The following is a 23089-nucleotide window of genomic DNA, read 5'->3' as shown; positions in this document are numbered from 1 at the left end:
TATCAAAAAGAAAGGGGATGAGGGAAACTCTGAACTAGACCTATGCCATCTGTTAATCCCCAATACACTCAGAACCTACAGGGCAAAACCCTCAACCCACAGCCTCAACAGATAAAAACGTAACGGTTTAGAGCAGATAGTTAACATTTTCATGCTACACCCAGTGATGAGAATAAAATTAATCATTATTATGCTAAAATTATACCCTCTGATCCCCTCTTTATATTGTTATATAAGAATTATTATTATCATTCTAAAATAAAATATACCCCTCTGATCCTTTTTTTTAACTTATGGTTTTATATATCATAAAAAAAGCACTCAATTACTGAATAATTTAATATAATTATATTTTTTTGATGACTAATATAATTGTAATTAATAATGGATAGATATACCATCATTTTTTTTAAAAAAAATAGGGTGACATGTAATTAATTAATCATTATTTTATTAATCCTCGAAGGGGTAGCGTGTGATTATATATAAGCTCAACTCCATCACAGCCTCTCATTATTATTTTTTTTTTTTTTAATTTGCAATTCAAAGCCAGAACGTTTTTTCGTCCTATAAATAGAAATTTCTCAGTAAATGAACGGCAGCTGCCATAAATCGCACAATTGGTAGACAAAACATGGAAGCGTTCATTTTCATAGATGTGGTTTTGATTCTAGAAAAGCCACTGATCGATATATTTTATATTAAAGAAATACCTTAATCGATCGATGTGTGTAATTTCCCATTGACTAGCTAGCGCTTACTTATGTTCCTCATTTCCTTGCTTTTCCTGCAATCTCCATCCTTGCAGGTTTCCTTGCAATGTAGTGGAACATCCTGCTGGTTTCCTTGCAATATACTTCTTCATGCACGCGCAATCTACGAGTACTAATTTCAAATATATATATATATATATATATATATATTCTGCGTTAATATAAAAGGTTAATCATACTTACATCAATTTAAAGCTATATTTTTTATTACTCTTTCTATTTATTTTTATATATCATTTAATATTTTTTTGTAATAATTAAAAAAATAATTAAATTATTTAAATTAAAATACTTTTAAATTTGATTAAATTACCATTTATTCCACTAATTAAAAGAAATTTAACTTAAATAACTATATAATATGTAAATATTAATATTTAATTTTTAAAATGAAAGATAATTTAGAAAAAAATAACTTATAAAAAATTACTAGTAGTGCTTAAGCACACTTAATAATTTTTTTTTAAGTGAGTAATACTACCTTTTTATTGTGGCATTAATTAATCTTGCTGTGCAATGATGGGTAATGAATTGGTTGAATTCCAAAATGAGACAAAAGACAATAACAATTATTTTAATACACTCTACTCCAAGTGCTTGGCACTATAATAAAAACTAGGAAGAAAAAATTTTGAATGCTAGCCAGCATTTTATCCTTTATTAGAGAAAGAATTTTCATTCTGATATCGATCATCAAAGTTTCCAAAAAAAATTATATTAAGACCATTATCTAATAATTCTGTTCCCGTGTGAGAATTACAAGTAGACTATGTTTTTTGTTCTTTTTAGGTTCTGTGGTCTTTTGTCTTGTTTGAGGGTTTATGGTTGTTTGTATTTTTTTTTTTTTCCTTTTTTGCCAATTAAAACAAATAGACTATGCTCTCTTGTTTTATAATATCATAAGATCCTTGATTATAACTATCTTTTCCATGAAAATTTGAGACATTATCAAATTAACAATGACACGCATTTAATTTCTTGGCCTGTCCATTTAATTTTCTTCTTCCTCGTTTTTTTTTTTTTAAATTTTTAAGTGCTATTTTCCATTAGAGTTATCTAAGATTGGATTTCAGTTAAAAAAAGAAAATACCTAGACTACTTAATTTGCCAACAAGTCCAAATAGGAAATGTTTTTTATTTTCCCCTTTTTCTTTAAAGATCAAAATTTTGGGTAAGGTGATCAAACGAGGTAAAAATAATATATTATTCGACTCATGGAAGTCAAGTGCAATATATATATATATATATATATATATATATATATGGAAAACTACTGAGAAAAGAGTTGCATTAGCTGAAATAAAGATGTTGATTGCTGATGTAGGGACTTCATTGCAGAAGAAAATGGAGATGGCTGCATCATTTTCACCGATGTAGGTTCTAGAGGCTCTATGCTGGAGTGAGCTTGGATACATCTAGGGTTTTTAATTTTAGTATGCATAATGACTTGAGAGAAACTTCCCCTTGGAAATCTCAATCCCCCAGAACCCACATGGAGATATATATATATATATATATATATATATAAAGTTGATTTCAACATTTCCTAACCTTCTCACTTCAGGATCTATAGATTAGTGATATTTGTTGTATACCCTGAAACAGCAAGCTAGTCAAGACTTACAATTGAAACTCAACATTCACCTTTTGCAAGGGATTTAGACACAAAATCCAAAATCCTGCTCCTGATTGTAACGCCAAAATAACATGTTAATTAGACATAAATGCATGGTTAATTATTGACAAAAGCTCATATCAGGATTGACCCTTAGCTGCAACAATTACCATAGTAGAACAGTTAAAGACCTCATCACCCACATTGCCTTTTCTTTTTTCTTGCTTTTTTTTTTTTTTTTGTGTGTTTGGGGGGGTGGAGTGTGTTTGGGGGGGGGGGTTGTGGTGTGGAGGAACTGGGGTTGGTGTGTTGAAGCTTTTGTGCTAGTTGTGAATTGTGGGCAATATTCTCCACAGTAACTAATCGTAATCCTGTTTCTGTACATCATCTTCGTTACTTTTGACTTACTAGTAGTGATAGCAAGGAGCTTTAGTTACTTTTTACAGGGGACAACAAAATGGAAACTTGATGAAGCTGCCAAGAAGTTTCACTGCAATAATTTCTCCTTATAGCTCTTAATTAAAAGGGAGTGGGAAGTGCATAATGTCACTTACTTCCTTTTTCTGTAATTTCAAGGCCATTTTTTCCACTAGAAAAACTGGCCACTTCTAGAGACCTTGTGCCCATAGACTCTTTCAAGACTAAGATTCCATGTTAATCATGGCACCATGGATTTAATTCAACTGATTGTGGAAAACCTTTTGACTGAAAATAGCTGAAACTCTCCTTCTCGGTCTTTTATATCAAGAAGATGCTTATTAAGCAGTTCTATCTTATTACATTTGTTAACAATGATGCCTTATCTGATCCGACTACAAAGCATTTTGTCTTCAGCTTCATGGTTGCTATCATGTTAGAAGGAAAAAAACAACATAATGTAGTGGCAACAAGGTTACTTGTCGAGAGCTATAATGGGTTGTTTGATACTAAAATATTTTTGTCTTAATCCTCAATATCCTGGGAATCTGGTGTTATCAAGTCAACTTTTGATAGGGGAATTGAGGGCGTGGGACCTGAAAACCCGAATCTAATACTTATCAGGCCAATGATATGTTTTTAGTCACTAAACCAATAAGCAAACTTAAGACGCTAGTAAGTGATGATCTTAGAGAGCAATTTTTTTATAAGAAATAATTTTAGTAATAATAAAAAAAATTATAAAAAAAAAAGTTAGAATATATTATTCACTTAAACTCGATTAGCAGACCTCCCCTTACACTCAACCTAAACTAAATGGAAAAAAAAAAAATCTAAAAGAGCAAGTTGATTTTCCTTTTTCATATCTGATAGGTTTAAAAAAATGACGACAAGAGTTTCCTCCGAAGCAATAGTTCAAAAAAAAGAAACACAAAACAAATATTTATTACAAAAAGTGCTCTCCATGCTTGCAGCATGTTCATAGGTTTGACTTTGCATTTTGCCCACTTTAGCATTCAGATGGTGGGCTGTGTTTCTTGAGAGAGAACAAAGAAATATCGATTTATTTGTAAACAGTTTCAATAAGTTCCCTTTCAATAATGTTGCATATAATAATGTTATGCTGACCTGACCATCCTAAATCAGTTTAATATTTTAGGTTCATTTCAGTTGAGAGCAATGTTGAATTCAAGTTGAGCATTATTTGATAGTTTTTTTTTTCACAATTTAGATAAGTAAATTAAGTTTTTGACAAAAAATTAATTTTGACTCTTAAAGTACGAGTCTTTATAATGTTTTGGAGTCCAAACGAGTCTTTTAAATTTTGAAAAAGATTAAATAAATTTTAAAAATTTTAAAAATAGATTAAATAAATTTTTTTTAATATTTTATAATCAAATAAACCTTTCAACTTTTAAAAATAGATAAAAAAAACTGAATTATAATTTATCTCCAATATAAATATAGCTAAGGTCGAGCACAAAAATCTTTTAGTGCATGAGATCCTCATCAACAATACTATAATGGAGCATATTGATAAGTTAATTTTTATTGAATAATTCAAAATACTTTTTTATGGGTTTATCTTTGTTATAATTCTTATAAAGAAGTTTCTTCAATCGTTCGGTAAAAAATAACTTATTAAATGTAATAGATATACAAATCAGATATGCAAAATTGCTGGTAAGGACCCTATACACTAGGAGAATTTAGTGCATAGTATTGTCTAAATTTATATTAGAAACAAATTATAATTTAATTTTTTTAATTTGTTTTTAAAAATTGATGGGTTTAAAAGTTGAATATTTAATTGGATCACAAAACATTTTAAAAATTTCTGTGGCTATTTAGTGTAAGTGTAGCTTCAAGGGCCTAAATAAATAGGCAATTTGCTTAGGTTTTTTTGGGAGATTCTTTCTTCTGTTTGTCATGTATTGCTCTTGAGTTTACTGTGTAGTCGTTTTCCATGAAGATCAAAATCCAAGCTGTCCAAGTTAAAATCGCCCCTATTTTTCCTTGTCTACCATGTTTGAAAGGTTGCATTAAAGATAGATGAAAATGGATTTTAAATCCTTTCACCCTATTGTTTACCAATTCACATACTGATAAAATGTTTTCCTTTCTTATGGCCTTCCAGGGAAGTAGTTTACCCTGGGAACTTAAAGTAACTAATTCAAGAAGAAACCTTTATTTTACAGAATAGCTCTTTAGAATTGTAAGAGAGTTCCACGGAAACTAAAGATGAAAATCCAATTTTAACATGCTTATATTTTTCTGCTCTTTCAATTTATATTTAATTTAGTTCAAAATTAAAGAATGCACAACTCATAATATTTTCATATTTTTAATTTTATTTAATTATAATTTTCTAATTTTAAATTAAAACATGAAAATATAAAAATAATATTTTTTAATTTAAATAATAAAAATTAATTATAATGATAATTTATAATTTTAATTAATTATATGAAAATAAAAAATGTATTTTCATTTTTCAATTTAATTAAGTATAATAATTATAATTTTTATTTTTAATTAATTATATGAAAATATAAAAATATTTTTTTATATTTTTATTTTAATTAATAATAATTAAAAAATAAAAATAATATTTTGATGTTTTAATTTATTTAGTTATAAAATATAAAAATATTAAAAATAAAAATTAATTTAATATTAAATATGTCACATGTAATTTAAATAATAAAAATTAAACTAATTTGAGTTTAAATCAAAATTTATAAACTAAATTCAACCAAAAGTTAAAATGAATTCAATTGAACATTGTATTTAGAATAAATACATGCTAAATTGAGCTTTATTTCGAATTTTAAAAGTTGGAAATCGAACGGGAAACGGTTTAACTCAAGCCTCGAATACGAGTGCGAAAGAGAAGATAATCGCAACGGTATGTCGTAGCCCGTAGGCGGCACAAAGTTCTAGGCTTCTGCAGGAGGAAGGAAAGGAGAAATTATGGGTGATCTGTGTTCATTCACAATTTGATAAGATTCACTTTTTATTATTTCAAGAATCATTAACTGTTTACTCTAAAAAAAAAGATTAATTAATTTTTTGTTAGTGTAAATATCATTGACTATTCTATAATTTTTTGAAGAAAAGAGGAAGAGGTTCGTCCGGATTGTTATGTACATCGTTTATTTATTTACTTATTTTTAGTCTCTGTCCATTTTTTTAAATTTTTTATTAATAGGCTAGCCAGGAGGCTCAAGAGAAGGGAAGGAGAGCGCCGATCGAAGAATGAAATTAGGCATGGAGAACTGGTACGAGGGAGAGAAGAGGAAGCCGCAATTTTCCTACAATAAGTTCGATCATTTCTAGCATCTAGAGCAAGAAATAACGGCAACGTCAAACTACTAGGAAAAAGAGAAAGCTCCAAGCCATAGCTTTAATAGAACCGTAGTTACATTTTGTCTAGCATGGTAAGTAGTCACTAACCCAAGAATAACAAATATATTAAATATAAAAATTTTTTAAAAAAATTATCATTGCATTAACTTTCATTTTACGACCAAATATAAAATTCAACTACAATTTTAGAAGCAAAATTGGGCGAATAATAATAATAATAGATGGATCATTCGATTTGAAAATGTGGATGAATAAATTGACGAGAAGTTAATTACCCTTGTCTATTCTGTATCCTAACAATAGGAAGGAAAAGAAACTTCTAGCATCCATGAGAGTAAACCTATTCAAGTGTCAAATTGACCACAAAAGAGTTGCTTTTTCTGATTAAATTGTTGCTGTAAATAGAGCAATATGCAAACGACAACAATTTTGTAAGCAATGGATAACACCACTCTAGGCAAACAAATACCTAACTTAAGTTCAAAATTTTTGAAAATAGAGAAGAATATAGCACAACTATAGGAATTGCTGATAATTATTGAGCTATCAGATACAAAAATTTGATCCGGCTTGGCTTTCCCAGGTAAAAACTGCGGCACCATGCTAATTTGCTAAGTACATCTCACTCTAATTATTAAATCCTGTGATGTGCCAAACAAATTGTTGTTTCAGAACTTGTCTTCGACTCAACCATCCCACAATTTTGAAGGAAACACATGACCAGTTCAGACTATTTGTGATATTCGTCAGTCTACAAATGGGGCCCACACAATAATCCTGCAAATGAAATATGCCAAAACTAGAAAACTATTAACTCAAAATAATTTCCACATCAGGATTAACATTGGCAACTCATTGAACATTAAGCTGATTCTACCGAGCAAGAACTCTGGAAACAGCAAATGACATGAAAAATCAACATCACAAATAAATGAATGAAGCTTTAATTTTTGATACTTTTAAACAATCCAAGGTAGGAGTAGGAGGTTTAACAACTGGACATGACAATAAAGGACCAAGTTCCTTCCATCTTATAAGACAAAATCTAACCACACAACCTTCCATAATAAAAGAACTATGATCAACTCAATCCTCATTAGAAACAACTGGGTCACTGATAAAATCAAAACAAAATGAAACAAAAACCACTTGCTTCCTAGAAAATAAAGGAAAAGAAACCAGCCCACAAAATTAACATGTTCCATTTAAAAAATTTAAAACCCAGAATGAAGTCTCAATTTTTCTTGAAGTAGAAGTCATTAAGAGCACAGAAGCTTCAGAAAGAGTATAAAGCTTGCACATTAAGAACAATGCTGAGCTAAAAACTGATCATGCTTAAGAAATTGCCCCAGGCACCCCAGCTACTAGAATTTCATGCATTTTCTTGATCTAAAACCAAATATATAATGATGCAAAAATTATATCAACAGTCTTTTGTAAAAGCATCCTCAATGAAATTGAAATAAAATGCGAGTACCTGTCAATTATGCATTTTGTTGGACTTGTCTATGTATTAGCAGCATCCAATCAACATATCCATTTGTACCCCCAATTGCATCCTCCACCAGGTTTGTGAGGACAAGGAAGCCTTCTCTGGGCTGCTCACCTTGCCTTACAAGATAGCACAGCTGATAATATGATCGATCACTCTCCCTTAATTTTTTAAGGATCTCCATTAACTTCCTTGACATTTCAGTATCCCGCTCACTGAGTGTAACCTAATTAATTCAGCACAATAGAAGGTCAATTACAGCCCCATAATAAGTAGCAAGGAAATCTGTTTAACTGAGAAAAACAGTAATGACAATATCTAGAAACAATAACCATGCATATGGATCTCAAGTAAAATAATAAAAATAAAATCCTTGACAACCAAGAAAATGAAATTTAATCAAACTTCATTTATTACAAGTAAAAGGCATCTAGCACCAACAGATGATAAATCTTTTCTTTCCTTTATTTATTTTTTTTTTCCTAAGAAAAATAAAGGGTTATGCATAATAAGAATGAATGATTTAATTTCAGAATTTTCTTTTATAGACCTAAAATCATCCAATCTTTGCCTTCACAGATAAAAACCGACAAAAGAAGACGCTCCATTCTAGCTCATTTTTGACAGTTGACTAACTGAGAAACATAAATGCCTAAAGATTCATTTAAATAGAAGGTCATGCTATAACAGCATTTTAAGTGTTGAAAAATAACAATATCAGTTGTCCATTCTATGCTTTTCCCTCAAGCATGAGTATTAAATATCATTTGAAAATGGCAATTAAAACAATTTACTTTTGCTTTCCTTTCTTTCTTATCCATAGATTAAGACTAAATTTCATTCCACCCAAACTCCAAAGCATGCCGAAAATGATTTTGGAAATGAGCATAGAGCATGTGATGCTTTTGATATCCAATGACACACCTTGGATAACTCAGCTGCTGCATCTGGCCCAAGTAGAGTCATTGCTATATCAGGTGAAAGCATTCTACCAAACCATAAAACAAAGCGAAAACCATCATCATATATATAAAGACCTCTAGAATCTAAGCTCTCCATTGTCAGTGGTAACCTCGTGATGTTTTTGAACTCATCAGCTTTGGCTAAAGGCTGCACACACGAAATTGAGATGCATCATTAATTTTATACAACGTCTGCATCATCACTGTGGGATGGAGGATAATTTTTTTACCTTTAAAAGATGGTCATCCACCCGAATCAAGCTAGGATATAAAAGTTTCATCATTTTCTTAACAGGTAATGCCATCATCGTAAATCCCGCAGCACAGCGTTCATCAAGCTGAACATCAGCATACCCTCCGCGGAGAGGTGTTGATTTACGAAGTGCTAATCCATACAAAGGCAAGAACTTTAGAGACTCAGGATATATCATCCGTCCCCCCAAGCGATGCTGCACAGCATAGAGATTGCGGTATTCTCTTAAAGCTTTTACAATCCTTAGCTGTACAGAGTTTCGTGCATCTTCCAACTTATGGGACAACGTTTTTTCAATTGCTACAAATTATTTCAGTTAATTAGAAAAATCACGTTTGTATCAAGGTCAGGATCCAGAGTAAGCATTAGCATAGGGTTCAGACCTACCTAACCGACAAAACAAAGAAACAATGGCACCTGTATCAGCCTGGCGATACATCTCCCCCAAATCTGCAACCACTGGAGCTGCTGCTGTGTGTACTCTGATACGCCTCTCTCCACAAGATGCAGTGTATCTTTTGATGGTTAAGAAAGCATTAAATCACTGTTGTTCTGTAGCTCCATATAAATTGGCCTACCAATTTAGATTGAGAAGAAACATCCAAGTGAAACTGATACACGAAGTCAGAGAAGCAAGGAGGGTGAAATATCGTCTTTTCCCCCAAGACTCCGGCAAAAGGAAACCCCTGAATTACTTAGATGACTGTAACAATCCCACAGACATCATCTCTCAATTTTCTGGCCAACTTGACGGCAAAAAAATAATGTCAAATTAAAAAGGAAAAACAAGAAAAAAAATGTTTAGACTTTAGAGTGACCAACTACTAGTTCATTTAGATTATGAACTATGCATGGAGGAGTTCAAACTAATAACTAACACAGTAACACTAGCACATTATAAAAACACGAGCATGTGGCAGAGATGTAGAAATTTTGTTATACGTTTCAAGGATACAGCAAAGCAACTTGGAAGTAAACTGTCTGAGTTGTCAACAATGTCTCTTCAAGTGATAACTGCATTGCATATGCTTTATCACAATCAACGGCTGGAAGTGCTAGTAAATCTGTGGACCTTAGCATGAAGTTCCCATGATAAGATGTAAACCGAATCCCTGGAAATACAGAGCACAAGGAAAGAAAATCAGCTGCCCATCTATCTAGGAGAGGAAGTAAAGAAAAACTTATAGAGAAAAGGAGTAGCCAATGACAAGAAGATGCTTTCACATGGTCATACGCCATCCATTTAAAATACAGAATGTTCAGGGAAAAATATAAATGGATAGACCTTTCCCGCATCTTATTCGCATGACAGCTTCCCAGGCAGTTTCCCTTGTAAGATCCCTAGCCAGCTCATGCCTCAACTTCTCTCCATGATTAGCAGATTGAAAACTTGGGTAATAATAAACCTGTCCTCCAGTATATTTAGCCAGAGTCCCTATGAAGAGAGATATTAACTAATTTATATCAATGATTGACGCTTTACCATCATAAAAGTTTAAAAGTGTCACTTGCAAATAAACAAATAATGATAAGATCAGAAAGAAGAAACGACCAACAACATAGCCATAGATTAAGAATGTGCGTCTCCATTTTCAAAGTCAATAAGCATAGGTATAAGACTCATCAAATAAACAAAAATCTGAAAGTCCCTACCCATACTTCAGAATTTCTTCAGTTTAATATTCTAAAAGCAGCATCAGAAAGCAGAGATCAAGATAACATCAATATGCAGACCTCATTAAGGACACATAAGTCATCCTGTCCAAGTCTAATTAGAGACCACATTCACCAGACATAAACTCCCAAAAGCATATCTCAAAATTCTCCACAGAAAATATTGAAAAAGTGAAGGATAAGAAACCATGGGGAGGTTTAATTTTGGTCATGTTAAACTAATATATGAGGAAAGTTTAAGAAAAATACAGCACCAATGAAGAAAAATGATTTGAGTTGAAGTGAATGTTGTACCTATGGAAGCTAAATCAGTGTACTTGTCACTAAACGCATATACATTAACTCCTATCTGGTACTTGGTAAAATCAGCTGCCATTTGCTTATAGAATGGATCCTCTGGTATTCTTAAAGCATGTTCTTTATCTGTTCCATAAACACGAAGATCATCCCCACGCAACTTTAAGCGGCCAAAACCAATAGATGGCATGGTATTCTGGAAAATCAACAATTTTCCGCCAAGTTGGCTCTGGAGACAGAGAGAGACAAGGAGAGAGGAGTTAATAAAAAGGAGATGGATGACTAAACTATCTCAGAAAAGAATAGCAAGCAACAACTACATTAGCCTCAAAAGGCAAACACAAACATGCCATAAATGAATATCTTATAAAGATAAAGAAAGGGCAGAGGAGTGGAAAGAGCCCGCTTCAACCAGTTTGCACTAATGTCTAGTCGAGTTGCAGCTGTAGGCTGTAGACTGTAGTTGTATATAAAAGCCACTCAAAGATAATTTTCTTATAAAATCATTAGATTATTGCTACCATTACCAACTTGTTTCCCACTCCTTGTTCAAGCAAATATTTTCAAGAAAAAGTTCAACACTGAGGGAAAAAAAAAATAAAAGTAAAAAGCCACTCAAAGATAATTTTCTTCTAAAACCATTAGATTATTGCTACCATTAACAAATTGTTTCCCACCCCTTGTTCAAGAAAACATTTTCAAGAAAAAGTTCAACACTCAGAAAAAAATAATAACAATAAAAGAAGTCTGATAATAACTCAATTATTTATTTTTCTCTCCTTTCATCTTATATTGTAATTGACTGGTACATGAATGATCCAATGGATTTTTGGATAGGACATTATATTTGCAGGTATGATGAATATTTAACTGAATAGTGAATAAATAAAGTAGCAAGTGTTTAAAAGAATAAAATAAAAAATAAATAAATAAATAAAAAAAACACACCATAACCATGAATGCTGCTTTTAAAGCTGGACCAAAAGCAGATTCCACATTCATATTGTCCTGAAACATGGATGGTAAACTATCTAGAAATGCCTCTACAACACTTCTTGATTCGGACAAATTAACAAGGAGATCATCAGGCAATGGAACAAATATGTCATCCAAATCTGAAACCACCATCATCTGAGGCTGCACCAATGATGACTGCACCAAAAGAGAAGAAGGGGAAAAAACAACACAACTTGTTCAGCTAAACTGTTAGCTAACATGGAGGAAAGACGCATGAAGCATCTCAGAGCACTAGCTTGCAATGATTATACATCACTTGCCTTCATGTTATAAAAATGTATTGTGCTGTCATAAGTGATAAACCCAATCTGCGTTCTGGGGAAGCCAGGTAAGTCATCCAAACAAGACTTAATAGTTTGGGCCACAACCTACATGAACTCAAAGGTCAGTATAAGATTATGAACAAAGCTATGCATACAACTTCAGCTGAACACGCACTGCCCTAGTAACAAGTAATGTTGGGATTAAATTAAAATTAATCCCTCAAAAGAAGAGAATAAGAGTCCAAGACCTAACAAATCCTTTTGATTTGATCAATCAGAAGAATCTACAAAAGAATATAATAAAAAATAATCAAGCAATCCTCCTAAAAAGATGCCACTTTTGACTTAATATGGTTGTTGCAATTTTGTTGCAATAGTCACAGCTAAAACTATCCCCCAACTATGTGTGTTCAATTAAGCCAAGACATAAGGACATAATTGCATATATTATTTAAAGCATGCCTAACTGGCACATCAACTATTGCAATAAGAATATGATCACACTATACAATATGCAGGGACAGAGCCACTAAGGGGCCAAGGGGGGCATTGGGCCTCCTGAGATTTTGAAAAAGAATAGGGGTATAATAGTCCTTTAAACAAAAATAAAAGCTAAATTACCTTAAGCTCCCTTACTTTTAATAAAATTAACATTTATAACTTTTTTTTTAAGAAATGTAGTACTCAATTTTTAATTTTATAACAATCTACTTATACAATTAAAATATTATATAATTAATCTTCATGATTTTGCTTTAAATAACATCTTAGTACTTGAATTTTCATGTAAAATTAATTTTTAATTTCTAAGAAAATCAAAGATAAGAGACTAAAATGTTATTTTACCTAAAAAATAGACTATAAAAGTTATTTAACATAAGTGAGGGATTAAAATGTAATAAAAAGATTAAATTTTATATTTTTTTTAAAGAATAAAAATAATTTATTTCAATTCTTAAAAACTGAGTATGTAAGTGTGAATTTCACTAATTATTAATAAGTTTAATAATTTCCCCAATAGAAGATTTGTTTAGAGTTTTAGTTGTTTCAATTCTTAAAAACCCAATAGAAGATTTATTTCAATTCTTAAGAAACCATTTCTTTTTAGATAAACGATGTGTTTAGAGTTTTAGCTAAACAATTTAAAAAAAAAAATCTACACTAAGGGTGCATTTGGTACGGGGTTAATAAGGGTTAATAATTAACCTTGTAATTTTTAATAATGTTTCGATGCTTTAAAGTGAATAGGTTAATTTTTAACCTTATTAACATTTAACCTCTTTTTAGGGGTTAAATGTTAACCTTGAGGTGGGTAGATTAACAAAAGCTAAACACATTATTTATATATCTCTTTCCTATTTCTTCTCAACTTGTTTTATTTTTTGATCCCTTCATCTCTAAAAACTGTTCGTCTCCTACAACAATAAGAATGTATGATTTTTTTTTCAATCACATGAGCAAGACTATAAACTTTCTGGGTGTGAAAATATGGATTTCTATCTTGTTTATTCCATTATGAGTTGTAAAAAAATTTTATATATATATATATATATATATATATATATATATATATATTTTCAAATTTCCTTTACTTGCTATGACCTAATGAAATTTGTATATATAATATGCATATTGCTATGACCTAATCAAGTTGTCCAGTTTGTGTTTATATGTATATAAGTTGGTAAGATAAAGAGAACATAATAATGTTACAGTAGATAATAAAAATACAGCTAATAAATTTTTAAATTAAATTATTTACAAATAAAAAATAATATTACCAAAAAAAATTTTGATATTTGTTATTAAAATATAAAAATAGATGTTTATATATTTTCATGTGAGCTCAAATTTTTAACCTTATACCAAATATCATTAATTATTATACCATTAATTATCTTTTACCCCCTTAATAATTACTCCCTTAAATTTTACAAGGTCAATACTTAACCCCCAATTTTTTAACTTTGTACCAAACAAACCCTAAAAATCAATGAGGATTTCTAATGTCGCAGATTTTTAAAGCTATTATTCTACCAAATATGTTCTAGAACAACAAAATTAGAAATTTCTATTTAATGCTTAGATTTCTTGGTAAATTAATAACGAAAGATCAATTATAGTATATCATTTCTCTTTCTCTTATTTAATCATTGTAACATTCTATTGAGTTTGGTGAATTTTCTTTAATAATAAAATTTAATGAGTTAGTAAAAAATTTAGAGATATGGATATTTAATTTTATGAAAAATAAGGGAGACATACAGAGTTGCTCAAACTATAGGGGAATTAAACTCATAAGCCATACTATGAAGTTGTGGGAGAGATTTGTGGAACATCGACTATGTCAAGACACTTCTATCTCTCCCAATCAATTTGGCTTCATGCCCGGTTGTTCAACTATGGAAACGATCTTTCTCATTAGAAGTTTGATGAAAAAATATAGAGGTGTGAAAAAAGATCTATACATGATTTTTATCGATTTGGAGAAGGCTTATGATAGTGTTCCAAGAGATATCTTATGAAGAATATTAGAACAAAAGAGGGTATCTATTACGTACATACAAGTGTTGAAACATCATGCACCTAATAGAGGGTATCGACTCTTTCTCGCGTCTCACCAGTTCTGCCTTCACTAAACTTGCAACTACTAGTGTGCGCACAGTGGAAGGGGACACAAGAGATTTTCCTATCTCAGTTAGATTACACCAAAGTTCAGCTGTAAGCCCTTACCTTTTTACATTAATTCTAGATGAATTGACGAAACATATACAAGAGAGTATCTCTTGGTGCATGATGTTTGCGGATGATATAATTCTGATAGATGAGACGCAAGAAAGAGTCGATAGAATGCTAGAGCTTTGAAGAAGTACTCTAGAGTTAAAAGGGCTTTATGTTAAGTAGAACGAAGACAGATACATGCATTGCAAGTTCAGTGAAGGCTGAATGCCTGAATTGGTGATAGGGAAGAAGTTAGTTTGAATGGAGTAGTATTGCCCCAAAGCAAACACTTTAAATATCTCGGCTCAATCCTTCAAGTAAATGGGGGATGTGAGGAGGATGTTAGTCATAAGATTAAAGCCGGATGGTTGAAGTGGAGACGGACCACGAGAGTTTTATGTGATCGCAAGATTCCCAATAAATTGAAAGAAAAATTTTACCGTACAGCCATACGAACAGCCATGTTATATGATAGTGAATGTTAGGCAATGAAGGAGTCGTATGTGTCTAAAATAAGAGTTGCAGAGATAAGAATATTAAGGTAGATGAGTGGCCATACTAGACTAAATAAAGTCCGTAATGAGAGTATTAAAGAAAAGATAGGAGTGGTGCCAATTGAGGATAAGTTGAGAGAAAAGAGATTAAGGTAGTTTGGTCATGTGAAGCATAGACATACGGAGGCTCCAGTTAGACAAGTAAAACACATTGGGTTAGAGAATAGAAAGAAAAGAAGGAGTAGACCTAAGCTGACTTGGAGGAGATTAGTACAACATGACCTAGAAGCATTAAACATTTCCGAATATTTAACCCAAAATCGTTTAGAGTGGAGAAAGAGAATCCATATAGCCGACCCCAATAAATTTTTAGGATAAAGGTTTAATTGAGTTGAGTATGGATATTTAGTTTTATGCAAATTCTCTATAATTTCTAATTTTTTTCCTAATATCAAAGTTGAGATAATTGAAAGAAATGGTTAATGCTCAAAAATTTTGAGCTGATAACAAATTTATCAATATAAAAAATAGAAATTTTTATTAATTTTTTAGAAAGATTGTGATTTTAATCTTCATAAGAGGAAATATATGTATTTCTATTATTCTTTGAAAAGATTGTTAATCAATTCTTTATTATTTTTATTTTTACAACGAAACATATGTATTTATTTTCATATAATTATTTAAAATGGGCCCCCTTAAATAAAATTTCTAGCTCCGTTACTGACAATATGCACATTCTAAAAACCACAAAACAAATTATATTTATTTGCACCTCTTACATATGACCAATAAAAATTAGCTTCAAACCATACAAACGATACCCTTACTTCTAATAAATATGCAAGAATAATTTACCAGAAACAACAGTCACATTTCAGGGTTGATTTTAACCTATGTTTCATCCGAACATATAAATTGTAGTTGTAGAAGGCTAGATGATTGGTGCAGAACTACTACTCAGCAAAAAGAACTTACCTCAATCATGCCACTTCTAACAGCCGATATTGAAACATCAATGAGAAAGAAATATAATGGTGGCATCGGAGGCCGCACCATGTACTCAGTTGGTGCAACAAACTCCACACTACCCTTTGTAAGCTCAGGTCGCTGATCCAAATCAACTCTTCTACCAGTGGCATCTAAATGGGCAAAATACTCACCAGGAACTAAAAATTATAGTTAAATTTTGATCAGCACTTTGTTCTTAACTAGATAAAGACATTAGAAATATAACAAACATATTGAGCACACATCAAACTTGACGAGATTCAAGAAACAGTATCATGCCCAAACAGTACTAAAGAAATTTACAAAAGGGAATATAAATCAATAAAGCACATCTAAATATTTAACCAATGAAGTAGCTGACCAAATAAGAAGACATAAAGAACAAAGTTACTATTTAACAGTCCCAATGTACTAAAGCCAGTTTCTAACACTCTGTTTGGACTTTGGAGTAAAAGAATGGTGGAAAGGACCCACCTTTTCTATAATTTAAAGGGAGAATTGTTTGATGATCCTGCAATACATTTTCCACTCAATTTTTTCTCTCTCCATTTTACTTCATCTTGCAAAACAGAGAATATCTCATTATTTTCTTTCCTCTCTTTCTTTCCCTCACTTTCCACCCTTACAAACATACTGTAAAGTTGACCACATGACATAAAGGAGAAAAGTAAAGAGATATTGTGAAATTGGAGTCTATGACACATACTGAGCTATCACAATCTAAGCTAAGGAAAGTTTTTCTATCGTTAGTGTCAAGAATATATAGCATTTTACATTTTTGCTACCATAAATTGAAACCATATACACACCAAACCACAAGCCTAAACATCATCATTTATTTTTCTCTCTCCATTTTACTTCATCTTGCAAAACAGAGAATATCTCATTATTTTCTTTCCTCTCTTTCTTTCCCTCACTTTCCAAAATTTTTCTATCGTTAGGAATATATAGCATTTTACATTTTGCTACCATAAATTGAAACCATATACACACCAAACCACAAGCCTAAACATCATCATTTATTTTTCTCTCTCCATTTTACTTCATCTTGCAAAACAGAGAATATCTCATTATTTTCTTTCCTCTCTTTCTTTCCCTCACTTTCCACCCTTACAAACATACTGTAAAGTTGACCACGTGACATAAAGGAGAAAAGTAAAGAGATATTGTGAAATTGGATTCTATGACACATACTGAGCTATCACAATCTAAGCTAAGGAAAGTTTTTCTATCGTTAGTGTCAAGAATATATAGCATTTTACATTTTTGCTACCATAAATTGAAACCATATACACACCAAACGACAAGCCTAAACATCATCATACAAAAAGCTATTAAATGCAGGTAAAGCCAATAAGCTTGAATAACAGACAACTCCAAAGAGTTGAAAATGACTAGCTTCATCTTTTCCATTTTACAGCTATACAAACGAATTGAAAAAAAAAAAAAAAAAAAAAACTTCAAATGAAAGATCAAAGATTCAAACAGCACCAAGCAAGATCCTACGTCATCAATTAAAATTAATAAGCAGCCAAGAAAATTTTAAGTTCCTCATAAAGATGTTTTTCACAAGTGCTGCAATTTTTTAACACATGCAAAAAAATACACAATTAGCCATAAGTAAAATCTCAGAAGACACTCAAGGCTCCTGATTGCAGATAGATTTTCTTTGTGGCCCCTACATACATCTACATTTATCAGAAGATATTTAGATTTACCATCATTAAGTAGAGAACAGATGTTGCAACGCCACTTTCTTCCAGCATCTGTAAAGGTTACATATGGATTCACATACGTACGACATCTTCTACAACGAATAATGCCAGTTGAAACAAAATTAAGTACTGGCACCTCCTCCTGAGTACAAAAGAAGAGCAAAACAACAATGACAATGAAAATAAAAAACAATGCCGATGAAAATACTTCTCAAATAAATTATAATTATAGCATGTCAACTGTCAATTCACTTTGATTGCAGAGACACTAACCCCATCTGGAGCTTCTGCAAGAGGACAAACAACTGCTCCAAGAGGTAAATGCCACCTTGAAACCAAAGACTGAGAATTTGGTATAGCACTAGTTGTAAGCCGTAGATATCTAGGATCACAATTCATAGAGTATGCTTCAGGTAATGGAGTTGGCTCCACATCACCATCCAATGGCCTTGGCAATGCTTTTGGATCAAGTCCTGGATCTATTGATCCTGGCATAGACCCAATCGAAAGTGAGCTGAAATCTTCCAATAAGCCTTGGATGCCACCTATAGGAGGTACGGAGCCTGGCTGTTGGATTTGCTCCCTTGAATGCAAGCCAAAAGAGGCAGCTACTGGCGGAGGTTGACCAAAACCTCCTTGGTGAGAAGGAAAAGGGGAAGATTGCGTTGGAGGAGGAGGTACGTAACTTCCTTGTTGAGCTTGAAAAGGGGACTGCATAGGAGGGGCTTGTGAAACTGCAGCCGATTGCTTTATATATCCAGGTAAAGGTGGCTGCAACGTGGCTCTAGAAGGAGGATAAGACGGATCTGCTGGAGGAAAAGATGGCTGAAAATTGGGCCTGGCAGTAAAAAATGATGAATCCGATGAAGATTGAGGAACATTCACATTTGAAGGAGGAGGAGATCCCATTGGTACAGAAGGCATCTGCGGTGGCTGTGGACGATATAAAAGTGGGGATGATACCTGACCAGGAGGTTGAAATGATGGCTGCCCAATAGGAGGAGCTCCAGCTGATGGAGTTTGAGTTTGAGGTGTAGTAGGATATTGTGGCGTTGGGAAACGCTGGAAGGGTCCAACAGCAGAGGGCACATATGATGCTGGAGGAGCAGGTCTAAAATCAGGGGTCTGTGAGCCACCTGCAGGCCCAGATAATGTAGAAGGTATTGTAGTTTGAGGAACCGCTGGTGGAGTAGCTCTAAAGCCAGAGGCCTCTAATCCAACCATAGGACCAGATGATGAAAATGGTGTCATAGTTGGAGGAGGAGCAGCAAATGGTGTGGTGGAAGCTGCCAAAGGAAAATTTGGACGACCAGGATTTTCAGTCCCCATGGCTTTCAAAAAACAACCTCGTCAATGTTGTACGTCTATGCTTCCATAACCTGCTAAGGCAAGCAAGGAAAGTTGCAATAATTTAAAATTGAGAATTAACAAATAACATAACAATGCAGCCCAGGGCATAGTTCAAAGATTACACATGAAGGATATGCCAGCATGCTATGGAGAAATGAAAAGGTGAAGCAATTAAATTCATTGACAGAATCAAAATGCACACAGTTGATATCATGCTAAACCAGAAGACAAACATGTATATCATGCACAACCAAAACCTGTTCAGAAAGTTACCTTCAAAGACAAACAGCACTCCACACGCATGCATGACAGAGTTCAACTGGAAAATTCACAAATTAATATTTTCAAAGATAAGGTTCTCCACTATCAAAACAGAAGGATTATCTAAAATTGTTAACTCATTACATCAAAAGGTTTAATTTGTAAATTTATCGATCCTTAAATTATAGTTCCAATTTTATCAATGCTCTAATCACCTAGTTACATAACATGCATCGAGCAACATAATGATGTAATTTTAACATAACAATTTATTTCATAGGTTGATTTTAATTCATGCTTCTCAGATATAAAATGGCCACAATTTAAGCATATAGCAATATAAGCTTAAATACCAATCTTGAGTTATCTCATTGATGCAACTTACAAACGAATAACCAATCAATGTCGTGTGTGGTTTGATGCGAGTTATTTGTTTCCATTCCATAATTTTTCAAAAGGATCTAAAACAAAATATGCCATTACATGATCTCTTCTAATAAATAAAATAAAATAAAATAAAAACTACTGCACCATCAATAAAGCATTTCCAATGATGCCATGAATAGTTGGCAATTTGCAAGGAATTACTAGGCCAGTATTGTGCTTTAAGTGAAAAATAGTTTTAAGTACTTCAGTTTACAGGCCCCCATTTCAAAACCAATAATCGTAAATGAAATGCATATAATATAAGCCTATGTTAAACATTTAATCAGTAGATATAAATACCTTTCCCAGTATAAGGAATTTTTTTGTTTCATTAACTTACTTTCAACAACTCGAGACTCTATATCTTTCCCATTGGTTCCCAAATAAGAGAGCTTATTTTTTTCAAGGGTCAATAATAACTGGAATATCAAATTTTCAAATTTTACTTTCCCTAATAGTAACTCTCTCTCTCTCTCTCTCTCTCTCTCTCTCTCAATGTAACAGGATAGTTACCAATCATAATACAACTTGGTAGCTAAAACCTGAGGTTGTTGGATAAACAAACATGATAACGAAGGGCTCAAACCTCAAAGTGAGCGACAATCCCAGATTCCCAGTACAACGAGATCATTTTACAAGGAAAAAAAGAGAGAACGTTGGGCAATTTGCAAGCTGCCCACTCTGCCTCAAAGAGATAAACAAAAATAAATAGTTCCCAATCCACCAAAGGCTTTTCCATTTCCTTCCTTCCCACATGGCACAAAAATCCAGCAGCTACTCATGAAAACCCCAAGATGGAATAAGCCAACTCCTGCAATTCTAACTTGAGAGCACATCAATAAAAGATACCTAACTAATTCAGCTGCGATTTCACAAAACCAGCGCCATTAACTTTGACTCCCCCCACCACACACCCACCACACCCCCCCACCCCCACCCCAACCCGTTTCTTAAGGTTGTCAATATTTGCATCTAAGAAAACTATAGAACTGCCCCAATCCCCTTACCACACCACCTCAACCCAACCCCATCACCCCTTCTTTCACCGAAAGACAGGAAGCAAATATTGGACCCAAAAAAAGGGGGCAGCCAAATTCAAACTATGAAGTTCAATGCATTGTCCCTCTAAAAAACAAGTGGAAGTAAAAAAAGAGGTATCTGAATCGAGCTGAATATCTGTAACCTCAAAGGAGCATACATTAGTAACATTACATGTTATAAATTGCTTGATTCAGCAGAGACAATAAAATAACCAAACCGTTAAATGATCAGTTGACCAATTTATAGTAGTGACTCAAATTCAAAAAAAAATATACATAAATAAGCATTCAACTCATAACTCATGTAACTATGTTAGTAAATACATAATGCAATGATCAAAAGATTCATTGAAATTCAAACAAAAACTACCAAACTAAATGGAGTCAGTAAAACATACGCACTGAAATCGAAGAAAAAAAAATCGAAGTTAACACAACAAAAATCAAATAAAGCAAACAAGCAATTCAAGTTAGCTCTAGTGATTACCTGATCAAAGATCATGTAAGGAACAAAATTTTGGGTGGCCATGTAAAAGAATTAGTAGAACAAATAAATGATGTCGACAATTGATTATCTCGTTCTAGCTTCGATCTGGAAATGGAAGTGGGAACAAAACGAAAAAAGCTAGAGAGAAAAATCGGGATTGATTAGATCGGAAAATGGAGTCTAGAAACCCTAGATCCGATCAACGTAGAAACGGAGGAGAAGTAGAGATTTTTGAGAGAGAGAGAAAGTAAGAGAGACAGAACCCAAAAACAATGCAAAGATGGATCGGTTGATTAGGGGCAGTATCCGAGTTGTCGTTGGATCCGACCCTTTTTTTAGTATAAATTGGGAGTTTTTGAAGTATCATTTTAATTTTTGTAACCTAATATTAGATTAACTTATAATTAAATAAATTTAAATAAATGTACCACAAAAATCTTTTAACTTTAAATTACATCACAAAATCTCCATACTTTAATATAATATAAATAAATTTTCATACAAAATTTGCTTAATAATATTTTAAGATTGAATAAACTTTTTTTCTTATATTAAAATATAATATAAGGAAGGATAAAAAAAAAAAACTATATATAAATCAACCTATATATTAAAAAAAAAATCATTCATACTTATTTATAGTTTAGATTTCATTAAAATGAAATCATATAATATATATTGTTAGATTTTTTCTACACTAAAATAAAATCAATAAAATTAAGATAAATTAGATATAAATTTTTTATACATTAATCTAAAATTGAATTAAAAAGTAGTATAAGTAAAAAATATATTTTTAAAAATAATAATAATAATTTTATAATTTTTAATAAATAACTTAAACAAATAAATAATTATATATTTATATATATACATATTATGCTATTTTTGAAAACATGATTTTTATTTGTTATTTATTTTGAACATTTTAATATATGTATATATAATTCAAATTTATAAATTTTTGTAATGAAAATTAAAATTGATGAATAATTATAATACATCTATCTAAGTTGAGAAACAATTATTAAAATTTAATTATAAGTTAATCTATAAACTTATGACGGCAAAATATAAGAATTTTAATGACTTAAATTATACTTAAAATTTTTTATGATATAAATTAAAATTGATAGAATCTTTTTCGTGGACCTTATTCTATCCAAACTATAGCACCCTTTATATTGGTTATATTACTTTGTCATCAATTAAATATTTTGCCAATAATTAAATATTGTTTATAATGTAGAATATTATATTAATGCATTTGTTATACTACTTTGTCATTGAATTAATAATTATCTTCGATAAAAAAAAAGAATTAATAATTATCTTTGAAAAAATTAATAATAATTTAATTATTAAATACTTATTTTATATAGAGAAATTTATAAATTCAGTTGCAAATAATTTAGTAAAAATATAAATAAAAAAAATAATTTGAATTAAAAG

At 31.7% G+C, this 23089-nt stretch overlaps 1 protein-coding gene across 3 annotated transcripts; it reads right to left on the bottom strand.

The window, feature by feature from the left end:
- Window positions 1–6530: 6530 nt before the first annotated feature.
- Window positions 6531–21955, bottom strand: LOC110633623 (protein transport protein SEC24 A). Of its 3 annotated transcripts, XM_058137287.1 has the most exons (15): window positions 21638–21955; window positions 19697–19742; window positions 18347–19452; window positions 18077–18215; window positions 16326–16516; window positions 12130–12237; window positions 11801–12004; window positions 10850–11081; window positions 10167–10316; window positions 9837–9993; window positions 9269–9396; window positions 8859–9181; window positions 8591–8776; window positions 7652–7892; window positions 6531–6951 (listed from the first exon to the last, which is right to left on the bottom strand). In XM_058137287.1, the coding sequence occupies exons 3-14, from the start codon at window positions 19400–19402 to the stop codon at window positions 7659–7661; spliced, it is 3108 nt and encodes a 1035-aa protein (XP_057993270.1). In that variant the 5' UTR covers window positions 19403–19452; window positions 19697–19742; window positions 21638–21955; the 3' UTR covers window positions 6531–6951; window positions 7652–7658. The 3 variants fall into 3 exon arrangements, with proteins under 3 accessions (XP_057993270.1, XP_057993271.1, XP_057993269.1); XM_058137288.1 differs by lacking the exon at window positions 19697–19742 and having other exon boundaries at window positions 6531–6973; XM_058137286.1 differs by lacking the exon at window positions 19697–19742.
- Between the last annotated feature and the right edge of the window lie 1134 nt (window positions 21956–23089).

The sequence above is a fragment of the Hevea brasiliensis genome, chromosome 15 (assembly GCF_030052815.1).
Source record: "Hevea brasiliensis isolate MT/VB/25A 57/8 chromosome 15, ASM3005281v1, whole genome shotgun sequence".
Classification (NCBI taxonomy): Eukaryota; Viridiplantae; Streptophyta; class Magnoliopsida; order Malpighiales; family Euphorbiaceae; genus Hevea; species Hevea brasiliensis.
This window is presented reverse-complemented; position numbering and strand designations above follow the sequence as displayed.